Here is a 21,051-nt window from a genome sequence, read left to right as displayed (position 1 = left end):
ACACAGAGGCAGAGGAGTTTGATGAGGAAGAAGAGGAGGATAAGGCAAATATAGATGTATGGGCTGCTCACAGGCCCCTAACCAACGCAGCCTGCAGCAGGCGCAGCTGTAAAGCCAGAGCCTGCTGAGGGCGCTGCTGTGCAACCAGCCGCTGGGCACAGCCAGCAGGTGGCGCTCCAGACACGGCCTGTCCCACGGCCACCTCCTGCTGCTGCCCTCCAGCCAGCCACAGGGCAAGAGGGAAGGGCCTCAGGCTGCAGCAAGGGAGGTTCAGGTTGGGCATTAGAGAAACCTTCTTCACTGAGAGGGTTCTGAGGCCCTGGGACAGGCTGCCCAGGGCAGGGGAGGCTGAATCCCCATCCCTGGAGGCATTCAAAACCCGTTTGGCCATGGGACCTGGAGATATGTTCAGTGGCCAAGGTGGTGTTGGGTTGAGGGTTGGGGTACATGCAGCTCTCAAGCCTTTGCTCTGAGACATTCAGACTTGCCACAACCATTCCCAGCAAACCAATTCTCATCCAATCTTTCCCAACCTTCCTCAGCTCCACACAAAATCCCAACCACAAGGGAGAGCAAATTCAGACCCAGGGAGAAATAAAAGTTCTTGATGCAAGGCAAACTCTTTAATTCAGATGGAAAAACACAAGAGGCAGCGAAACAAAGCCACAGAGAAACCATCAGCTGCAAACACAAGCAGCAGGAGGCTGCAGCAGGGCACAGCCCTGGCCTGCAGCCCAAGGATTCTCCGCTCCTGCTGCAGGTAGGGAGTGCTGGAGCTGGGCAGAGCAGAGGACACTCAGCCGAGGAGCAGCACAGCTCTGCTGGGGCACAGGCACAGAGGAGCTCCTGAAGGCAGAGCTGCAAAGCCTGAAGCCTCCAGCTGGGGCTGTGCAAGGCTGCTCTGGGCTAATAAGGAGGACCAGAAAGGTCAAGCAGCAGCTTGGCAGCAGCCTAGAGAGGGGCTGAGAGCTTTGCATCTGCTGGTAGAAGGCAAAAGAGGCTGCTGGAGCAGGCCCAGGGCAGATGCAGCAGGGAAGCCCAAGGACATGTGGGGCTTAGCAGATGCCACAGCCGCTCCCATAGCTTCCATAGCCTCCACAGCTGCCAGAGCCTCCGTAGCCTCCATAGCCTCCAAAGCCTCCGTAGCCTCCGTAGCCCCCACGGCCCCCAGAGCCCCCACGGCCTCCAAAGCCTCCCACCACAGGGGCTCCTGAGGAGCCCACCACGCTGGACTGGGGGAAGTTGCTGAGGATGGGCCCGGGGAAGGTGACCACCGTGGCCGGGGGCTGGATCACCACCGTGGAGTCAGGGCACTGCTGCACGCAGGGCTGGTTGCAGGTGTCGGCCAGGGGGGTAGGGCTGCACACCCCACAGGGAGCACACAGGCTGGAGCAGGACATCTTGGCCTTCAGGAAGGAGAGCTGCAAGACAAGGCACAGCTGTGCTCACAGTCACAGAGCAGTAGGTCTTGGGAGGGCCCTCTGGAGGTCAGCAAGGTCAAGGCCCTGCCAAAGCAGTGACCCAGGGCAGGGCACACAGGAACTCATCCACACAGGGCTTGGAAGTGCCCAGAGGAGGAGAGTCCACAGCTCCTCAGGGCAGCCTGATCCTGGGCTCCAGCACCCTCCCACTAAAGAAGTTGCTGCCCATGTGGAGCTGGCACTTCCTGGCTTCCAGCTCACATCCATCCTCCCTGCTCCTGCTCCTGGGCACTGCTGCAAGGAGCCTGGCCCCTTCCTCTGGACACCCAGCCTCAGATATATAGAGGCATTGGTAAGGTCCCCTCTCAGCCTTCTCTTCTCCAGACTCTACAGCCTCAGCCCAAAGCCCTCCTGGCCCTCTGCCCTGGCAGCCTGCAGCCCAGGGCCTGCTCTGCAGCCACTCAGGAGGCTGCAGCACAATCTCCTGGGAGCACAGCTGCAATGCTGCTTCCCAGCCCTTGCTCCCCTCATGCTCCCTGCTGCTTCCTGGCCCACAGCAGGCAGCAACAGCTGCCCCAAGCTGCCCAAGCACTGGAGTCCAGTGGAGCAGAAAGCCTGTGCTGAGCAGGGGAAGCTGCAGGCAGGGCTTGGCCTTTACCTGGGTGCTGAGGAGAGTGGAGTGGAGGAAGGTGGATGGAGGCTGTGGGGCCCTCAGCCCTTTTATACCATCCCAGAGCCCGGGGGGCATTGGCCAAGGGGTGGTGGCACAAGCCCCAGCTAATCCCCTCCCCAAGTGCACCTGATGAAGCAAAGCCAGATGCCAGCCAATTACATCCACTCTAATTGGCTACAGAAGCCAGCAAAGGTGCCCTGGAGAAGCCAGAGGTGGTGGGAGGGCTGCAGGGTGACACAGAGGCATGAAAGGCTGAGTGCTGCTGGGGGTGACCTCATGGCTCCCACAAACCCCAGCCTGTGCCTAATCCCCCAGCATGACCTGGTGTGGAGGAGTCCTGGGCAGCCTGCAGGAGCTCTCTGCAATGTTGGGCACAGCCTCTCATTACCTCTCTTTTACAGGCTGCTAAAGTGGGGCTTGGGCAAGTGAAGCCATCACACCCCAGCCAGGAAGCTCCCAAGGGCCAGCCATTGCCCCACGCTGGCACAGGCTGAGGAGCTGGCAGCAGTGCAGCCCAAGGGCAGCCTAAGGCCTTGGGCACTTTCCTGCCACTGCAGGCAAGGCTGAGTTGGAGCTTCCCTGCTGCCTTGGTGGTCGTGCCAAGAGCAGAGGAGAGGAAGCTCTGGGTGTGAGGAGTGGTGGCACAGAGGTGGGAGGGCAGTGGTGGCCCAGAGGTGGGAGGGCAGTGCTGGCACAGAGGTGGGAGGGCAGTGGTGGCACAGAGGAGGGAGGGCAGGGGTGGCATAGAGGTGGGAGGGCAGTGGTGGCACAGAGGAGGGAGGGCAGTGGTGGCACAGAGGTGGGAGGGCAGTGGTGGCACAGAGGAGGAAGGGCAGTGGCGGCCCAGAGGAGGGAGGGCAGTGGTGGCACAGAGGAGGGAGGGCAGTGGTGGCACAGAGGTTGGAGGGCAGTGGTGGCACAGAGGTGGAAGGGCAGTGGTGGCACAGAGGAGGGAGGGCAGTGGGACACTGGGCACCTGTGTGAGGGGAGATGTGCAGGGAGTGTGAGGAGGACAAGGACAGGAGCAGGACACTCAGCTGCTTTAGCTACCTCTGGCAGTGAGGGCTTCCCTCAGCCCTCCTCTCAGGCTACTTGGGCCCAGAGATCTTCTGCAGGAGGCCCAGGAGCCCTGCCCATGAGCAGAGGGGGGATTAGGGGCCCCCCGGGGCGGCTGGGTGCCGCCAGCTCAGCTCCAGCAGCCCCTGCTCTGTGCTGCTGCTGTGTCACCTCCTGGCCCTCCCTCCGCGTCCCCTCTGCAGCTCAGGAGTGCAGAGCAGTGCTGCCAGCACCAAGCACATAAATGTCTCAGCCCAGTGTCATGAAGCTTCTCTGCTTGGCTGTGCCAGCAGCTGCATTTTTACAAGCAGCCCTTGGCCCCAGGGCTCTGGGATGGTATAAAAGGGCTGAGGGCCCCACAGCCTCCATCCACCTTCCTCCACTCCACTCTCCTCAGCACCCAGGTAAGGCCAAGCCCTGCCTGCAGCTTCCCCTGCTCAGCACAGGCTTTCTGCTCCACTGGACTCCAGTGCTTGGGCAGCTTGGGGCAGTTGTTGCTGCCTGCTGTGGGCCAGGAAGCAGCAGGGAGCATGAGGGGAGCGAGGGCTGGGAAGCAGCATTGCAGCTGTGCTCCCAGGGGATTGTGCTGCAGGCTCCTGAGCGGCTGCAGAGCAGGTCCTGGGCTGCAGGCTGGCAGGGCAGAGGGCCAGGAGGGCTTTGGGCTGGGGCCCTGCAGTGAGCACAGCTGTGCCTTGTCTTGCAGCTCTCCTTCCTGAAGGCCAAGATGTCCTGCTCCAGCCTGTGTGCTCCCTGTGGGGTGTGCAGCCCTACCCCCCTGGCCGACACCTGCAACCAGCCCTGCGTGCAGCAGTGCCCTGACTCCACGGTGGTGATCCAGCCCCCGGCCACGGTGGTCACCTTCCCCGGGCCCATCCTCAGCAACTTCCCCCAGTCCAGCGTGGTGGGCTCCTCAGGAGCCCCTGTGGTGGGAGGCTTTGGAGGCCGTGGGGGCTCTGGGGGCCGTGGGGGCTACGGAGGCTACGGAGGCTATGGAGGCTACGGAGGCTCTGGCAGCTGTGGAGGCTTTGGAGGCTATGGAGGCTCTGGCAGCTGTGGATATGGTGGCTGGGGCCGGGGCAGCTGTGGCATCTGCTAAGCCCCACACTGGATGCAGCCACAGCTGAAGGAGTCCTGCAGACAAGCCCCTGGCACATCCCAGCCTCCCCCCCTCGCTGGAGGTGATTCCCCTTGGCATCGCTGGGCTCCACGGCTTGGATCCCCTGTGCCCGCCTGGTGCCCAGCGCTGCCTCCCTGCTGCCCAGCCTGAGCTTCTCTTCAAGACTCTTCGCCTCCTGACGACAGAGACGTGGCCTGGATGTCTGCTCCTGCAGCATGGCTGATGGCCAATGTCACCCTGCCCGCTGCCAGGGCACAGGGACGGCCCTGCCCCAGGCCCAGCTCTTCTCCCACCCCCTCCTGCCCTGCAGCTGCAATAAAATCTCTCTTGCATCGCAATGTTGACCTTTGGTCCTTCCTCCTTCTCTCCCTCTCCTCCCACACCTCAGAGTGTCTGGAGGCTGTGAGGAGTTTGCAGTCAGCCAGGAGAGCTGACCTGGCTTTGGGCTGTCCCAGACCCCCCACAGCATGCTCAGTGCAAAGGAGATGTTTGGCGCCCAGAGGAACTCCTCCTGCTGAGAGCCTTCTGCTGCCTCTCCCCAGGGCCCTCTGTCCTGTGCCCTGTGACCACTGGAGCTCTGCTGGGCTCAGCCCAACTTTGTTTCACATTGGCTTTGGGATCCCTTCGGTTGTTTCCTTAACTCCATTTTCCTTCCAGCCCCTGGGATTCCTCTGCTCTTCCCAAGCCCTCTTCCCAGCTGGAGAGGGATCCCTGTGTGATGGAGCTTGGCTCAGTGGAGACTCCCTGATGTCTGCTCTGGCTGGGTTGGGTGGAGCTGGGCCCAGGGGGCTACTCAGGTGACTGGGTTGGGTGGGGGGTATCACTGTCTGGCATGGGCAGCAGCTGCAAGCAGCAAGCCTGTGCCTGCCATAGATGATGGCAGAGAGCTCTCTGGGAGCCTGGAGGCTGCCGGGGGGGAGCGGCAGGCAGGGCGGCAAGCGGCGCCACGGCGGCAGAGGTGCCTGCAAGCCTCGGTGGCTCCGCATCGGCCACAGCCTCCTGCTGGCACCGGCAGCCACATCAGGGGCTGACCCGGGCCCGGCAGGGGTGGCAGTGGCCGCAGCGAGCGGTGGCAGGGGTCTGCTCCCCCTTCGTCCCTCACTCCCTCCCACACCTTGACGCTGAGTCTGTGGTGCTAAGCGCAAGCGGCAAGAGGAGCTGCGAGGTTGCCCTCACCGGCCGCAGCCTCCTGCCAGCCTGGCAGCTGCCACAGCAATTGGCTCCAGCCCAGGCACAGCGCCCAAGTTGGCATTAGCCTGGCAGAGCCCACGGCAAGGTCCATGGAGGAGGCCTCTCTTGCAGGAGGTGCTCCCCCTGGGCTGCTCCACATTGCCACTGTCGGGGGGCATGGGCATGGGACGGAGAGGCAGAGGAGGAAGAGGAAGATAAGGCATATATGGATGTAGGGGCTGCTCACAGACCCCAAACCAACGCAGCCAGCAGCAGGCGCAGCTGTAAAGGCAGAGCCCGCAGAGGGCGCTGCGGCGCAACCAGCCGCTGGGCACAGCCAGCAGGTGGCGCTCCAGACACCTCCTGTCCTGCAGCCTCCCCCTGCTCCTGTCCCGCAGCCTCGTCCTGCTCCAAAGCTGCGGAGGAGCTGGGGGGGTCTGAATTGGATCCTAGCAGGGCAAAAAGCAAGGGGCTGGGAACTGGGCAGGCAGCAAGGCCACTGTGGGGTTCTGCAGCTCTTCTTGGGGCGGAGAGTGCAGGAGAGCAAAGTGGGGAGTGGACAGGGAGGGCAAGGAAGGAGCAGCTGCTGTCAGGGGCTGGGAAGAAGTCCCCACTCTGGCTACCTGCTGCAGAGGTTGTCAAGCTTAAGAGCAGGCAGGAGGAGCCAAGGAGGCAGCTCCTGCAGGCTGCCCTGGCAAGGCCCCAGCTGGGAGCTGCCTGGGACACTGATGGGAATCCATCCTCAGCCTTGGGCTATTGGCTATTAGCCAATTAAAGGGGGGCGGTGGACGGGGACAGAGAGCTTTGGGAGTGTGCTTGGGAAGTGTAAATGGATTCGTGGAGCGATGTGTGGAGAGGTTTGAGGTCTGCCCAGGCTCAAGTCGCGGTGTTGCGGCGCTCCTCCAGCGCCTCTGCTCCGCGCCCAGCGCTGGTCCTGGCCTTTATTCTGGGGCAAACTGTTGGCAGTCAAGGTTCAGCAGTGACCTCGCTTGGCACAGGGGGAAGGTGACCACGGCAGGGGGGGCTGAGCTCGGGCACTGACACGGAAGGGCCTCCCAAGCCCGGCCCTAGAATCGGCTCAGAACCTGCAGCGCAGCAGGGCCACCAGGGACCCCCCGCAGCGAGACCTCTCCTCCCCCCCCGGGGCACCTCCAGCCACAGCCGTTTGTCCCCTGCAAAGGCAGAACAGGCCCCAGCCCTGGCCCCACCCACCGCCCCAGCCCCTCCCTGGCCCCGCTCCGGCCCCGCCCCGCGGCAGCATTTCAGCTCTCCAGCAGCCTGGGAAGCTCCTTGGGGACGTTTGCTGCGGAGCCTGCGCCGCCTGCGGGCAGGGAGGGTGCAGCAGCACCGCCAGGATGCCCTAGCGAGCGGCGTTCCGGTGTCCTGCAGCAGCAGCCTGGGGGCACAGCTGTGCCCAGCAGCCTCTGCTCCTGCTGCTTCTTGCTTGGGACAAGGAACTGAGCCCCACCTGCCTCCAGCTTCCTCCCAGGGAGCTGCAGAGAGCCAGGAGGTCTCCCCTCAGCCTCCTCTTCTCCAGCCTCAACACCCCCAGCTCCCTCAGCTGCTCCTCCCCAGCCCTCTTCTCCAGACCCTTCCCCACCTTCCTTGCCCTTCTCTGGACATGCTCCAGAGGCCAAGCCTCTGAGCTGCCCCCAGGTCTGGCCTGTAGGGCCAGAAGGGAATCATCAAGCACAACCAGGAGCCGATGTTGTGATGCAAGAGAGATTTTATTGCAGTCCCAGGGCAGGACAAAGCTTAGAGCAGAGCAGAGCTGTGGCCAAGGGCAGCTCACGACCCCTGGCAGTAGGCAGGCAGCCAGCATGAGCTGTGCTGCAGGAGCAGGCAGCCAGCAGGGACCCTCCCCAGCAGTGGGCCAAGGCTCCTGCAGGGATGCTGAGGCAGAGCAGGGCAAAGGCAGAGCTGGGCGGAAAGCAGGAAGGAGGCAGCCAGGCTCCAGAGCCCAGCGCAGCCAGCAGCAGGTCCTTTCCTCAGGGCTGAGTGGGGACCTGCCAGGGCTTCTCTGGAGCTCTCCTTCATCTGTGGTTGGATCCAGGCTGGGGCTCAGCAGGGCACACAGCAGCCCCTGAGGTACCGAGAGCCACAGCCCCAGCCCCCGTAGCCCCCCCAGCCCCCATAGCCCCCACAGCCCCCAAAGATTCCATAGCCTCCCCAGCCCCCAAGGCCTCCATAGCCTCCATAGCGACCAAAAGTGCCCCCATAGCCACCCCCCAAGCCCGGGGACTCCTGCAGAGCCCACGATGCTGGACTGAGGGAAGTTGCTGAGGATGGGCCCAGGGCAGGTGACCACCGTGGCCGGGGGCTGGATCACCACCGTGGAGTCAGGGCACTGCTGCACGCAGGGCTGGTTGCAGCTCTCAGCCAGGGGGGTAGGGCTGCACACCCCACAGGGAGCACACAGGCTGGAGCAGGACATCATTCAGGCAGGCAACAGACCTGGGGAAGGGAGCAGGGGTGAGGAGAGGCTGGGCAAGGGAGGGACAGGTCCCCAGGAGGCTTCCAGGATCTGGACTTACCCAGGAGATGAGGAGAGTCGAGCGGAGGAAGCTGGATGGAGGCTGTGGAGCCCTCAGCTCTTTTATACAGGTCCCAGAGCGCCTGGGGCAGCGGCCAAGGGGTGGTGGCACCAACCCCAGCAGGTAATGACCCAAATGAGCCAGGCCCACCCTCTGCTCCGGGGGCACTGCCATGATAATGGTGCTGGGGAAGGAGGGACAGGAGGGACGCGTCGTGACACAGCAGGGCATGGCAGGCACGAAGCTGCTGCAGCTGATCTGGTGTCACCACCACAGCCTTGATCTGCCCTAATCCCCCCTCTGCTGATGCTGCCCAGCCACAAGCTCAGGGCTCTGCCCACCTGTGCCCTCCACACCCTCATTAGCTCTTTCTTACAAGCTACCAAAGAGCAGCTCCAGGTCCACCTGCTCCAGGCCCTCCCAAACACCCTGGGGGCTGGGGCCCTGCTGGGGGCACGTCAGGAGCACCCCTGAACCTTGGCTATTTTCAAGCCCCTGCTGGAGGCTGTGAGGAGTTTGCAGTCAGCCAGGAGAGCTGACCTGGCTTTGGGCTGTCCCAGACCCCCCACAGCATGCTCAGTGCAATGGAGATGTTTGGCGCCCAGAGGAACTCCTCCTGCTGAGAGCCTTCTGCTGTCTCTCCCTCGGGGACCCTCTGTCCTGTGCCCTGTGCCCACTGCAGCTCCGCTGGGCCCAGCCCAACTTTGGTTCCTTTGATTTGATTCCTTTGATTTGGTTCCCTTTGTGGATCCCTTTGGTTGTTTCCTTAACTCCATTTTCCTTCCAGCCCCTGGGATTCCTCTGCTCTTCCCAACCACTCTTTCCCGCTGGAGAGGGATCCCTGTGTGATGGAGCTTGGCTAAAAGGAGGCTCCCTGATGGCTGCTCAGGCTGGGTTGGGTGAGGGTGGCCCCGGGGGCTGCTCTGGTGTCTGGCTCGGGTGTGTGGTGGCCCAAGGGGGCTGCTCTGGTGCCTGCCTTGGGTGAGGGTGGCCCTGGGGGGCTGCTCTGGTGCCTGCCTTGGGTGAGGGTGGCCCTGGGGGGCTGCTCTGGCTGGGTGTGGTGGGAGTGGCCCCGGGGCTGCTCTGTAGCTGGGTTGGGTTGGGCTGACCCCGGGGGCTACTCTGGTGCCTGGCTTGGGTGGGGGGGTGTCACTGTCTGGCATGGGCAGCAGCTGCAAGTAGCAAGCCTGTGCCTGCCATAGATGATGGCAGAGAGCTCTCTGTGAGCCTGGAGGCTGCCGGTGCCGGCAGGAGGCTGTGGCCGACGCGGAGCCACCGAGGCTTGCAGGCACCTCTGCCGCCGTGGCGCCGCTTGCCGCCCTGCCTGCCGCTCCCCCCCGGCAGCCTCCAGGCTCACAGAGAGCTCTCTGCCATCATCTATGGCAGGCGCAGGCTTGCTGCTTGCAGCTGCTGCCCATGCCAGACAGTGACGACCCCCACAATCCAGGCACAAGAGCAGCCCCCGGGGCCACCCCCACCCAACCCAGCTGCCACAGCAGCCCCTGGGGGAGAGGCAGCAGAAGGCTCTCAGCAGAAGGAATTCCTCTGGGCGCCAAACATCTCCTTTGCACTGAGCATGCTGTGGGGGGTCTGGGACAGCCCAAAGCCAGGTCAGCTCTCCTGGCTGACTGCAAACTCCTCACAGCCTCCAGCAGGGGCTTGGAAGTAGCCAGGGTTCAGGGATGCTCCTGACGTGCCCCCAGCAGCCCCCAGGGCGGTTGAGAGGGACTGGAGCAGGTGGACCTGGAGCTGCCCAGCTGCAATGCCTCTCTTTGGCAGCTTGTAAAAGAGAGCTAATGAGGGTGTGGAGGGCACAGGTGGGCAGAGCCCTGTGCTTGTGGCTGGGCAGCATCAGCAGAGGGGGGATTAGGGCAGATCAAGGCTGTGGTGGTGACACCAGATCAGCTGCAGCAGCTTCGTGCCTGCCATGCCCTGCTGTGTCACGACGCGTCCCTCCTGGCCTTCCTTCCCCAGCACCATTATCATGGCAGTGCCCCCGGAGCAGAGGGTGGGCCTGGCTCATTTGGGTGATTACCTGCTGGGGTTGGTGCCACCACCCCTTGGCCGCTGCCCCAGGCGCTCTGGGACCTGTATAAAAGAGCTGAGGGCTCCACAGCCTCCATCCAGCTTCCTCCGCTCGACTCTCCTCATCTCCTGGGTAAGTCCAGCTCCTGGAAGCCTCTTGGGGACCTGTGCCTGCCTTGCCCAGCCTCTCCTCACCCCTGCTCCCTTCCCCAGGTCTCTTGGCTGCCTGAAAGATGTCCTGCTCCAGCCTGTGTGCTCCCTGTGGGGTGTGCAGCCCTACCCCCCTGGCTGAGAGCTGCAACCAGCCCTGCGTGCAGCAGTGCCCTGACTCCACGGTGGTGATCCAGCCCCCGGCCACGGTGGTCACCTGCCCTGGGCCCATCCTCAGCAACTTCCCTCAGTCCAGCAGCGTGGGCTCTGCAGGAGTCCCCGGGCTTGGGGGTGGCTATGGGGGCACTTTTGGTCGCTATGGAGGCTATGGAGGCCTTGGGGGCTGGGGAGGCTATGGAATCTTTGGGGGCTGTGGGGGCTATGGGGGCTGGGGCTGTGGCTCTCGGTACCTCAGGGGCTGCTGTGTGCCCTGCTGAGCCCCAGCCTGGAGCTGGCCACAGATGAAGGAGAGCTCCAGAGAAGCCCTGGCAGGTCCCCACTCAGCCCTGAGGAAAGGACCTGCTGCTGGCTGCGCTGGGCTCTGGAGCCTGGCTGCCTCCTTCCTGCTTTCCGCCCAGCTCTGCCTTTGCCCTGCTCTGCCTCAGCATCCCTGCAGGAGCCTTGGCCCACTGCTGGGGAGGGTCCCTGCTGGCTGCCTGCTCCTGCAGCACAGCTGATGCTGGCTGCCTGCCTACTGCCAGGGGTCGTGAGCTGCCCTTGGCCACAGCTCTGCTCTGCTCTAAGCTTTGTCCTGCCCTGGGACTGCAATAAAATCTCTCTTGCATCACAACATTGGCTCCTGGTTGTGCTTGATGCTTCCCTTCTAGCCCTACAGGCCAGACCTGGGGGCAGCTCAGAGGCTTGGCCTCTGGAGCATGTCCAGAGAAGGGCAAGGAAGGTGGGGAAGGGTCTGGAGAAGAGGGCTGGGGAGGAGCAGCTGAGGGAGCTGGGAGTGTTGAGGCTGGAGAAGAGGAGGCTGAGGGGAGAGCTCCTGGCTCTCTACAGCTCCCTGGGAGGAAGCTGGAGGCAGGTGGGGCTCAGTTCCTTGTCCCAAGCAAGAAGCAGCAGGAGCAGAGGCTGCTGGACACAGCTGTGCCCCCAGGCTGCTGCTGCAGGACCCCGGAACGCCGCTCGCTAGGGCATCCTGGCGGTGCTGCTGCACCCTCCCTGCCCGCAGGCGGCGCAGGCTCCGCGGCAGGTCCGGAGAAGGGCGAGGAAGGTGGGGAAGGGTCTGGAGAAGAGGGCTGGGGAGCCGCTCGCCAGAGGACGACCCTGCCGGACCTCCCTGCCGCCCAGGGAGTCCTCCCGGCTCGCAAAGCCGCGAAAAGAAAGCGAAGAGCCAGGCAGAAAGCTCTCGGTTCCAAGCGGAGCGCTCCCGGTCCCCACTGCCGGCCCCCAATGCCGGCCCCCAATGCCGGTCCCGATCGGCTCTGCAGCCCAGTGGGTTGTGCCAGCTTGCCCCCGGGCACCCTTCACCTTCGCTGCCTCCTGCCCATACATCACCCTGCTCCAACCCGCTGAGCTGCCCACGTTAAACAAGCCCCAGGAGGGGGTGGGGACAGGGAGGGGCTGCTTGTGCCACCCCCCACTGGGGATGGGGACAAGGAGAGGCTGCTTGTGCCACCCCCCCACGGGGGATGGGGACAGGGAGGGGCTGCTTGTGCCACCCCCCACGGGGGATGGGGACAGGGAGGGGCTGCTTGTGCCACCCCCCACGGGGGATGGGGACAGGGAGAGGCTGCTTGTGCCACCCCCCACGGGGGATGGGGACAGGGAGAGGCTGCTTGTGCCACCCCCCACGGGGGATGGGGACAGGCAGAGGCTGCTTGTGCCACCCCCCTCGGGGGATGGGGACAGGGAGGGGCTGCTTGTGCCAACCCCCACTGGGGATGGGCTGCTTGTGCCACCCCCCCCACGGGTGCTGTGGACAAGGAGAGGCTGCTTGTGCCTCCCCCCACGGGGGATGGGGACAGGGATGGGCTGCTTCTGCCAACCCCCACGGGGCATGGGGACAGGGAGAGGCTGCTTGTGCCAACCCCCCACAGGTGCTAGGAGAGGAAGGGGCTGCTTGTGCCACCCCCCGCAGGTGCTAGGAGAGGAAGGGGCTGCTTGTGCCACCCTCTCCGGTTGCCAGCAGCCCTGCTGAGCCCAGTTGCCATGGCACTGGACACGGAGATGTAACCGGAGCCAGCAGAGCCATCGCAGGAACCTTCCCCGGGAGCAGCCCTGGCTTTGTCCTGCTCTGTGCCAGGCACCCTGGCACTTTCTGGGCTCTCAGAAGCTGTTTGTCCTCCAGCACCAGGCACCAGGCACCTGGATCCAGCACCTGGAGGGAGGCTGCAGCCTGGTCCAAGCAGCTTCTCAGCCCCGTGGCGACTCAGAGACCCTTTGGACGCTTCCTGGCCCCAGCCTCCAGCCAGCTGCCAGGGCTGGCGATGCCCTCCCCCCTCCTCTGCCCCCCTCAGCACCCCGGGAGCACACAGTAAGTTCATGCACCCTGGGATCCTGGGTGCCCAAAGAGCTACTCTGGCAATGCCCTCACTCCCCAGACTCCCCCTCCCCTCATCTCTGCTGGCCACAAAGGTCTGCAGCAGGCAGAGAGCGAGCTCGGGGCTGGGGTCTTACAAGGAGCAAGGGAGGGGCCAAGAGGAAAGGGCCTCAGGTGGCACCATGGGAGGTGGAGGTTGGGCAGCAGAAGAAACTTCTCCTTTGGAAGGCTTCTCCAAGCCTGGCACAGGCTGCCCAGGGGCTGTGGGGGTGCTGAGTCCCCCACCCCCGGGGGGGGGTTGGGTTCAAAGCTGCAGAGCTGTGGTGCTGAGGGCCAGGGCTGAGCCCCAGCCAGGGCTGGAGAATGCTTGGAGTGGAGGAGCTCTGTGGAAAGGTCTTTCCCTCCCTTGAAGCTTCAGCAGCCAAGAGGCTGCCACACTTTGCTCGTGATTGGGTTTAATTAGCAGCAAAGGACTCCTGCTGGTGCCAAGAGCCCCCCCGGGGGCGCGGGCGGTGCCAGCTCCGGCTGCCTGCTCGCCCTCTTCTTCTCTTGCAGGCAGCTCCTTCCCCCTGCCCATGGCTTCCCAGGAGGCTGCCGAGCCAGGAGCCCAACCTGCAGCTTCCCCCACCCCCAAAAAGAGCCAGAAGAAAGGGAAGGAGAAGCCTGAGGCTGCAGAAGGTGCCCGGGGGGCAGCGGGACCGGAGGCTGAGATCCAGGAGCTCACCCGCGCCGGGCACCGGGCGCTGGCGCTGGGCGAGGGCAGGGAGGCCCTGGGGTGCTTCAGGAAGGCTCTTCTGCTCTCAGGGGGCACAGCCAGCCCCCAGCTCCGCAGGATTTGTGCCTTCAACCTGGGGGCCGCCTACGTGGAGACAGGGAAGCCCAAAAAGGGCCTGGAGTTCCTCCTCCAGTGCCAGCCCTCGGCAGGGGACGGCCGGGAGGAGCTTCAGGACCTTTCCTTCAGCCTCGGGGCAGCACAGGAAGGGCTCCAGGACTTCCCGAAGGCTCTGCAGCCTTTTAGCCAAGCCCTGGGGCACGACCAGGTGGCACAGGCTGGCAGCCGGGCCGGGACCCAGGTGCAGATGGGCTGCTGCTACCTGGGCATGAAGGACCCAGCCAGGGCTGCCCGCTGCTTCCTGGAGGCTGCCCGCAGCTACAGGGAGGCTGCCAGCCCCGAGGGCACCGCGGTGGCTCTGAGCAGGGCCAGCAGCTCCATGCTGCAGAGCCAGAGGTTTGGGGCAGCTGAGATCCTGGGGGTGCTGGCCCAGTGCCACTCACTCTGTGACTCCATCCCTGAGCCAAGGCTGAGAGGTATCCCCCCTGCCCCCCCCCCCCCCCCCAGACCAAGCCCCGACCCCTCCTGGGTTGGGTTGGGTTGGGTTGGGTTGGGGGCTTGGAACTGGATGATCTTCAACCTTCAACCCTCCCACTTCAACCTTCCCACTCCTGGCATGAGTTGGATTGGAAAGGCCCTTGAAGACTTTGCCCCTGGCAGGGGGCTTGGAGCTGGATGATCTTCAAGCTGCCACCAGCCCAGGTTGCTCCAAGCCTCCTCCAACCTCCCCTTGGACACCTCCAGGCAGGAGGCAGCCACAGCCTCCCTGGGCAACCTGTGCCAGTTCCTCCTCACCCTCCCTGTGAAGAGTTTCTTCCCCAGCCCCAGGCCCAACCTCTCCTCTTCCATCCTTCAGATCCGTTCCCCTCCCCCCTCCTGGTCCTCCCCCTCCCAAGGTCTTGCCAGAACTCCTTCCCCCAGCTCCTCTGCAGCCCTTCCTTCAGCTCCCTCCTAGGATGCCCACTCCTAAGGGGGTGATGCCCTCTCCTAAGGGGGTGATGCCCACTCCTAAGGGGTGATTCCCACTCCTAAGGGGGTGATGCCCTCTCCTAAGGGGTGATTCCCACTCCTAAGGGGGTGATGCCAACTCCTAGGGGGGTGATGCCCACTCCTAAGGGGTGATTCCCACTCCTAAGGGGTGATGCCCTCTCCTAAGGGGTGATTCCCACTCCTAAGGGGGTGATGCCAACTCCTAGGGGGGTGATGCCCACTCCTAAGGGGTGATTCCCACTCCTAAGGGGGTGATGCCCTCTCCTAAGGGGTGATTCCCACTCCTAAGGGGGTGATGCCAACTCCTAGGGGGGTGATGCCCACTCCTAAGGGGTGATTCCCACTCCTAAGGGGTGATGCCCACTCCTAGGGGGGTGATGCCCACCCCTAAGGGGTGATTCCCACTCCTAAGGGGTGATGCCCACTCCTAGGGGGGTGATGCCCACTCCTAAGGGGTGATTCCCACCCCTAAGGGGGTGATGCCCACTCCTAGGGGGTGATGCCCTCTCCTAAGGGGGTGATGCCCTCTCCTAGGGGGTGATGCCCACTCCTAAGGGGGTGATGCCCACTCCTAAGGGGTGATGCCCACTCCTATGGGGGTGATGCCCACTCCTAAGGGGGTGATGCCCACTCCTAAGGGGTGATTCCCACTCCTAAGGGGGTGATGCCCACTCCTAGGGGGTGATGCCCTCTCCTAGGGGGTGATGCCCACCACCAACTTCTCCTTTTTGCTCTCCCCCCCACCCCCCCCAGGGAAACTCTACAGCGACCTTGGGCTCAGCTATTCCCAGCTCCACATCTTCTCCCTGGCTGCTGAGAGCTTCCACAAAGCTCTTGCCCTCTGCCGCAGCCCGCAGCGGGACCGGCGCCGGCAGGCTGCCCTGCTGCAGAACCTGGGCGCTGCCCACAACGCCCTGGGCAGCTTTGGCACCGCCCTGGGCTGGCACCGGCGAGCGGTGGCACTGCAGGGTGGGTCCTAAAGGTCGCCTCCTTTGCTCCTTGGCTGCCTGGGGCGAGTTGGTGGAGGATTGGAGCTCTGTGTTTCCGCTTGCAGGAGCTTTAGGGAACAGGAGGGCACAGGGGCAGTGCTTTGGGAACCTGGCATATGCCTGCTGCCAGCTGGGGAACCACGAAGGGGCTGCCCAGAACTACCTCCATGCCCTGCAAGCCTTCCAGGACACAGGTGAGCAGCAGAGGAGCAGGAGGGTTGGGGAAGAGCTCTGAGCTCAAGTCCAACCTCCAAGGTGAGCAGCAGAGGAGCAGGAGGGTTGGGGAAGAGCTCTGAGCTCACCAGGTCCAACCTCCAAGGTGAGCAGCAGAGGAGCAGAAGGGTTGGGGAAGAGCTCTGAGCTCAAGTCCAACCTCCAAGGTGAGCATCAGAGGAGCAGAAGGGTTGGGGAAGAGCTCTGAGCTCAAGTCCAACCTCCAAGGTGAGCAGCAGAGGAGCAGAAGGGTTGGGAAAGAGCTCTGAGCTCAAGTCCAGCCTCCAAGGTGAGCAGCAGAGGAGCAGGAGGGTTGGGGAAGAGCTCTGAGCTCAAGTCCAACCTCCCAGGTGAGCATCAGGGGAGCAGAAGGGTTGGGGAAGAGCTCTGGGGTCACCAAGTCCAACCTCCCAGGTGAGCAGCAGAGGAGCAGGAGGGTTGGGGAAGAGCTCTGGGGTCATCAAGTCCAACCTCCAAGGTGAGCAGCAGAGGAGCAGGAGGGTTGGGGAAGAGCTCTGAGCTCAAGTCCAGCCTCCAAGGTGAGCAGCAGAGGAGCAGGAGGGTTGGGGAAGAGCTCTGAGCTCAAGTCCAGCCTCCAAGGGGCAGATCAGCCCTGGGCTGGGGGCTCCACAGCATCTGGATGCTGAGAGGAGACAGAATCATGGAGTGGGTTGGGGAAGACCTTTGAGGTGATGAAGTCCAACCCTGCCCCAGCACTGCCCCAGGGCACCACCACCCCCACAGCCCTCAGCACCACAGCCCCAGGGCTTGGAGACCCCTCCAGGGATGGAGACTCCCCCACAGCCCCTGGGCAGCCTGAAGCAGGCTTGGCCAAGCCTCCAGGGGCAGAAATTGTTCCTCCTGGCCAGGCTGAACCTCTCCTGGGGCAACCTGAGGCCGTTTTCCCTCTCGTCCTGTCCCCTGGGAGGTGCCAGGGAGCTCAGCTTCTGCCTTTCTCCCCCCAGGGGACGTGGAGGGGCAGTGGCAGGCGTGTGAGGGGCTGGGGGCAGCCTGCTGCCGGCTGGGAGACCCCCAGAAAGCCGTTGGGCACTACAAGGAGGCTCTGACTTTGCTTTCCCAATGCCAGGTGAGTTCCTCCAAGGGGGCAGCCCCGTGGGCAGAGCCTCTCCTGCCCCCATCCCCCCCCCCTTAGGCCACCCTCTGTGGGCTCTCTCTCCCCTGCAGGGCACCCCCAGGGCTGCCCGGGACAGGGTGGTGCAGAAGCTGACCGATGCCATCGGGCACCAGCTCTGCCTGCAAGGCCACTGCTGCCAGCAGGGTGGCTGGGTGCCAGCCCCAGCCCTGGTGAGCATCAGCCTGGGTTGGCATGGGGATGGCTGGGGGAGGGGGGCTGGGGACCGGTGCCCCAAGTGTGCCTGGGGGTGCCCCAGGTATGGTTGGGGGTGCCCCATGTGTGGCTGGGGGTGTCCCAGGTGTGGTTGGGGGTGCCCCAGGTGTGGCTGGGGGTGCCCCAGGTGTGGTTGGGGGTGCCCCAGGTGTGGCTGGGGGTGCCCCAGGTGTGGCTGGAGGTGTCCCAGCTGTGGTTGGGGGTGTCCCAGCTGTGGTTGGGGGTGCCCCAGGTGTGGCTGGGGGTGCCCCAGGTGTATTTGGGGGTGTCCCAGGTGTGGTTGGGGGTGTCCCAGGTGTGGCTGGGGGTGTCCCAGGTGAGGCTGGGGGTGTCCCAGGGTTGGCTGGGGGTGTCCCAGATGTGGTTGGGGATGTCCCAGGTGTATTTGGGGGTGCCCCAGGTGTGGCTGGGGGTGCCCCAGGTGTGGCTGGGGGTGCCCTAGGTGTGGTTGGAGGTGTCCCAGGTGTAGCTGGGGGTGCCCCAGGTGTGGCTGGGGGTGCCCTAGGTGTGGTTGGAGGTGTCCCAGGTGTGGTTGGGGGTGCCCCAGGTGAGGCTGGGGGTGCCCCAGGTGTATTTGGGGGTGCCCCAGGTGTGGCTGGGGGTGCCCTAGGTGTGGTTGGAGGTGTCCCAGGTGTAGCTGGGGGTGCCCCAGGTGTGGCTGGGGGTGCCCCAGGTGTGGTTGGAGGTGTCCCAGGTGTGGCTGGGGGTGCCCCAGGTGTATTTGGGGGTGTCCCAGGTGTATTTGGGGGTGTCCCAGGTGTGGCTGGGGGTGCCCCAGGTGTGGTTGGAGGTGTCCCAGGTGTGGCTGGGGGTGCCCCAGGTGTATTTGGGGGTGTCCCAGGTGTATTTGGAGGTGCCCCAGGTGTAGCTGGGGGTGCCCCAGGTGTGGCTGGGGGTGCCCCAGGTGTGGTTGGGGGGTGTCCCAGGTGTGGCTGGGGGTGCCCCAGGTGTATTTGGGGGTGTCCCAGGTGTGGTTGGAGGTGTCCCAGGTGAGGCTGGGGGTGCCCCAGGTGTATTTGGGGGTGTCCCAGGTGTATTTGGGGGTGTCCCAGGTGTGGCTGGGGGTGCCCCAGGTGTATTTGGGGGTGCCCCAGGTGTGGCTGGGGGTGTCCCAGGTGTATTTGGGGGTGTCCCAGGTGTGGTTGGGGGTGTCCCAGGTGTGGCTGGGGGTACCCCAGGTGCATTTGGGGGTGCCCATGTTGATGCCAGGCGTCCATCCCAGCAGGGCTCTGGCTGCACTCTGCCTCAGGGCGCTGGGAGAAGGCTGCAGGAGAGCCAAGTGTGAGTGGGGAGCATGGCAGCAGGGAAGGGGGCTGGGGGGGGAAAGGACCTCCTGAAGCTCTTCCACCTGCCCTGAGCAGAGCCAGCTCTGGGTGGAAGGTCCCAGCCTGGAGCTGGCAGCAGATGGGGAGCTGGGGAGTGGGCTCCAGGTGGGAGCTGGGCCGGGAGGGCTTGGGAGGTGATGCAGCAGGGGAGATGTTCTCCACCTGAGCCAAAGCTCTGCTCTGCTCCCAGCCCCCAGCTGCCCCCAGCCCCCCTGTGCCACGCTGCCCTCCAGCCCCGTGAGTACCAAACCCACCCCAGGGAGCCAGGGGGAGGTTGGGCTGGGGGGAGGCTGAGGGGAGACCTTCTGGGCCCCTCCAGCTCCCTGGGAGGAGGCTGGAGCCAGCTGAGGGTTGGGCTCTTGTGCCAAGGACCAAGGGACAGGACAAGGGGAGATGGCCTCAGGCTGTCCCAGGGGAGGCTGAGGTTGGACAGCAGAAGAAACTTCTCCGCTGGGAAGGGTTCTCAGACCCTGGCCCAGGCTGCCCAGGGAGGGAGGGAGGGAGGGAGGGAGGGAGGCTGAGTCCCCACCCCTGGAGGGCTTCCAGAGCTGCAGAGCTGTGGTGCTGAGGGCCAGGGCTGAGCCCCAGCCTTGGCAGGGCTGGAGGATGCTTGGGGTGGGAGAGCCTCAAGAGCTTCCCCAAGCAAAACTCTTCCATGAGTCCCTGGAGCCCCAGGGGCTGAGGTCCTCTCCCTGTGCTTCCCCCCAGGGCGTCCTGACCCCCCCCAGGCCCTCCGGCCCAAGGGGTAGGTGATGAAGAAGAGGAGTGGGCAAGGGAGGGGAGGGGGCTCCAGGGCGGTCCCCCATGGGGAGGGTCGAGGGATGGAGACCCCCAAGCAGGGCTTGGGTCACTCTCAGCCCAGCTGTGTCCCCAGGCCCCACATCAGAGGGGGTTTGCTCTGTGGCCCCTGGTAGCCCAGCCCAGGGCAGCAGAGCTGGGCAGGGGGTGGGGATTGGATGGGATGCATGAAACCCACCCCCTGCCCCCCACTGAGTGCCCCTGCCCCCCATCCTGCCCCCTGCCCCCCATCCTGCCCCCCACTGAGTGCCCCCTGCCCCCCATCCTGCCCCCCACTGAGTGCCTCCTGCCCCCCATCCTGCCCCCCTCTGAGTGCCCCCTGCCCCCCATCCTGCCCCCCACTGAGTGCCCCCTGCCCCCCATCCTGCCCCCCACTGAGTGCCCCCTGCCCCCCATCCTGCACCCCACTGAGTGCCTCCTGCCCCCCACTGAGTGCCCCCTGCCCCCCATCCTGCCCCCCTCTGAGTGCCCCCTGCCCCCCATCCTGCCCCCCACTGAGTGCCTCCTGCCCCCCATCCTGCCCCCCTCTGAGTGCCCCCTGCCCCCCATCCTGCCCCCCTCTGAGTGCCCCCTGCCCCCCATCCTGCCCCCCTCTGAGTGCCCCCTGCCCCCCATCCTGCCCCCCACTGAGTGCCCCCTGCTCCCCATCCTGCACCCCTCTGAGTGCCCCCTGCCCCCCATCCTGCCCCCCTCTGAGTGCCCCCTGCTCCCCATCCTGCACCCCACTGAGTGCCTCCTGCCCCCCATCCTGCCCCCTCTGAGTGCCCCCTGCCCCCCATCCTGCCCCCCACTGAGTGCCCCCTGCCCCCCATGCTGCACCCCTCTGAGTGCCCCCTGCCCCCCATCCTGCACCCCTCTGTGCCCCCAGCTCCAGCCATGCCCCTGCCAGCTGCCAGCCCCCGCGGAGCCAGGAGCCTCGCAGCAGGGGCAGGACCCTGTCCCTCCTCTGCAGCCTCGTGTGACAGTGGAGGACCCCCAGGAGAAGGCTTCCCGCGGGGGGGAGGGGAGGGGAGGGGAACCAGCAGCACAAACGGAGAGGAGGATCCCTCAGGGCTCCACCGTGGGCCCAGTGCTGCTTCATCTCTCATGGGTGGCACCCAGGCAGCCTCAGCAGCTGGCACCCAGCTGGGTGGTGGCCAGCAGAGGCACCTGGGCAGGCTGGGGAGGGGAGGACCATGGGGAGCACCATGGGGAGCTCAGGAGGGGCAAGGCCCTGGGCACAGCCTGGGCAGGAAGGGCTGGAGAGGAGCTGGCACTCAGCGCTGCCAGCCCAGCCCCAGCTGTGCCCTGGGGCTGGTGCCCAGCAGCAGTGTGGGCAGCAGGGGCAGGGGAGGGGATTGTGCCACTCTGCTGTGCCCTGCTGAGAGCCCTGCGGGGCTGGGGGCAGCTCTGGAGGCCTCAGCACAGGCAGGGAGCTGGGGGAGAGGGCAGAGGAGGTCACAGCAGGGCTGGGGCAGGGCTGGGAGAGCTCAGCCTGGGGAGGAGAGAAGGCTCCAGGGAGAGCTCCTGGAGAGCTCCCAGAGCTGAGCAGGGAGCTGGGGCCAGAGGTTGGAGCAGGGCAGGAGCAGGGGAGAGGGTTGGGAAGTGCCAGAGGGGAGAGGGGGAGAGGAGCTGGGGGGTGAGGAGCTGTGCCCTGGGGCTGGTGCCCAGCAGCCCAGGGGCAGGGAGGGGATTGTGCCCCCCCTGGAGCTGTGCTGAGAGCCCTGCAGGGCTGGGGGCAGCTCTGGAGGCCTCAGCACAGGCAGGGAGCTGCGGGAGAGGGCAGAGGAGGTCACAGCAGGGCTGGGGCAGGGCTGGAAGCTCTCTGCTGGGAGGCTCCAGGCTGGCAGAGCTCAGCCTGGAGAGGAGAGAAGGCTCCAGGGAGAGCTCCTGGAGAGCTCCCAGAGCTGAGCAGAGAGCTGGGGCCAGAGGTTGGAGCAGGG

At 65.0% G+C, this 21,051-nt stretch overlaps 4 protein-coding genes and 1 long non-coding RNA gene across 5 annotated transcripts; 3 read left to right on the top strand and 2 right to left on the bottom strand.

The window, feature by feature from the left end:
• Window positions 1-601: 601 nt before the first annotated feature.
• Window positions 602-2,141, bottom strand: LOC137459647 (claw keratin-like). Its single transcript, XM_068170441.1, has 2 exons — window positions 2,080-2,141; window positions 602-1,421 (listed from the first exon to the last, which is right to left on the bottom strand). Exon 2 carries the CDS (start codon window positions 1,398-1,400, stop codon window positions 1,056-1,058), a length of 345 nt encoding a protein of 114 aa, XP_068026542.1. The 5' UTR covers window positions 1,401-1,421; window positions 2,080-2,141; the 3' UTR covers window positions 602-1,055.
• Window positions 2,142-3,475: 1,334 nt separating this feature from the next.
• On the top strand, window positions 3,476-4,605 carry LOC137459641 (claw keratin-like). Its single transcript, XM_068170435.1, has 2 exons — window positions 3,476-3,554; window positions 3,854-4,605. Exon 2 carries the CDS (start codon window positions 3,875-3,877, stop codon window positions 4,244-4,246), a length of 372 nt encoding a protein of 123 aa, XP_068026536.1. The 5' UTR covers window positions 3,476-3,554; window positions 3,854-3,874; the 3' UTR covers window positions 4,247-4,605.
• A 2,540-nt stretch (window positions 4,606-7,145) lies between these two features.
• LOC137459650 (uncharacterized) lies at window positions 7,146-8,102 on the bottom strand. Its single transcript, XR_010992440.1, has 2 exons — window positions 7,972-8,102; window positions 7,146-7,891 (listed from the first exon to the last, which is right to left on the bottom strand). It is a non-coding gene; the product is annotated as an uncharacterized lncRNA (long non-coding RNA).
• Window positions 8,103-10,229: 2,127 nt separating this feature from the next.
• On the top strand, window positions 10,230-10,583 carry LOC137459654 (claw keratin-like). The gene has a single exon (XM_068170447.1). The coding sequence runs from the start codon at window positions 10,230-10,232 to the stop codon at window positions 10,581-10,583; it is 354 nt and encodes a 117-aa protein (XP_068026548.1).
• A 2,626-nt stretch (window positions 10,584-13,209) lies between these two features.
• On the top strand, window positions 13,210-17,874 carry TTC24 (tetratricopeptide repeat domain 24). The gene is made up of 6 exons (XM_068170446.1): window positions 13,210-13,942; window positions 15,210-15,425; window positions 15,511-15,639; window positions 16,624-16,745; window positions 16,844-16,963; window positions 17,848-17,874. The coding sequence occupies exons 1-6, from the start codon at window positions 13,210-13,212 to the stop codon at window positions 17,872-17,874; spliced, it is 1,347 nt and encodes a 448-aa protein (XP_068026547.1).
• Window positions 17,875-21,051: the final 3,177 nt, after the last annotated feature.

Source organism: Melanerpes formicivorus, unplaced genomic scaffold (assembly GCF_026170545.1).
Source record: "Melanerpes formicivorus ecotype bairdi unplaced genomic scaffold, bMelFor1.0.p_v2 SCAF_386, whole genome shotgun sequence".
NCBI lineage: Eukaryota > Metazoa > Chordata > Aves > Piciformes > Picidae > Melanerpes > Melanerpes formicivorus.
The sequence above is the reverse complement of the archived record's forward strand: the minus strand, read 5'-3'. Positions and strand labels throughout refer to the sequence as shown.

What these genes read in the sequence shown, in the direction of transcription:
- LOC137459647 (XM_068170441.1), bottom strand. Translation starts at nt 1,400, where the DNA reads ATGTCCTGCTCCAGCCTGTGTGCTCCCTGTGGGGTGTGCAGCCCTACC.
- LOC137459641 (XM_068170435.1), top strand. Translation starts at nt 3,875, where the DNA reads ATGTCCTGCTCCAGCCTGTGTGCTCCCTGTGGGGTGTGCAGCCCTACC.
- LOC137459654 (XM_068170447.1), top strand. Translation starts at nt 10,230, where the DNA reads ATGTCCTGCTCCAGCCTGTGTGCTCCCTGTGGGGTGTGCAGCCCTACC.
- TTC24 (XM_068170446.1), top strand. Translation starts at nt 13,210, where the DNA reads ATGGCTTCCCAGGAGGCTGCCGAGCCAGGAGCCCAACCTGCAGCTTCC. An exon ending in CCCTGAGCCAAGGCTGAGAG is followed by an intron (nt 13,943 to 15,209) that starts GTATCCCCCCTG and finishes CACCCCCCCCAG; the next exon opens with GGAAACTCTACAGCGACCTT. An exon ending in GCGAGCGGTGGCACTGCAGG is followed by an intron (nt 15,426 to 15,510) that starts GTGGGTCCTAAA and finishes TTCCGCTTGCAG; the next exon opens with GAGCTTTAGGGAACAGGAGG.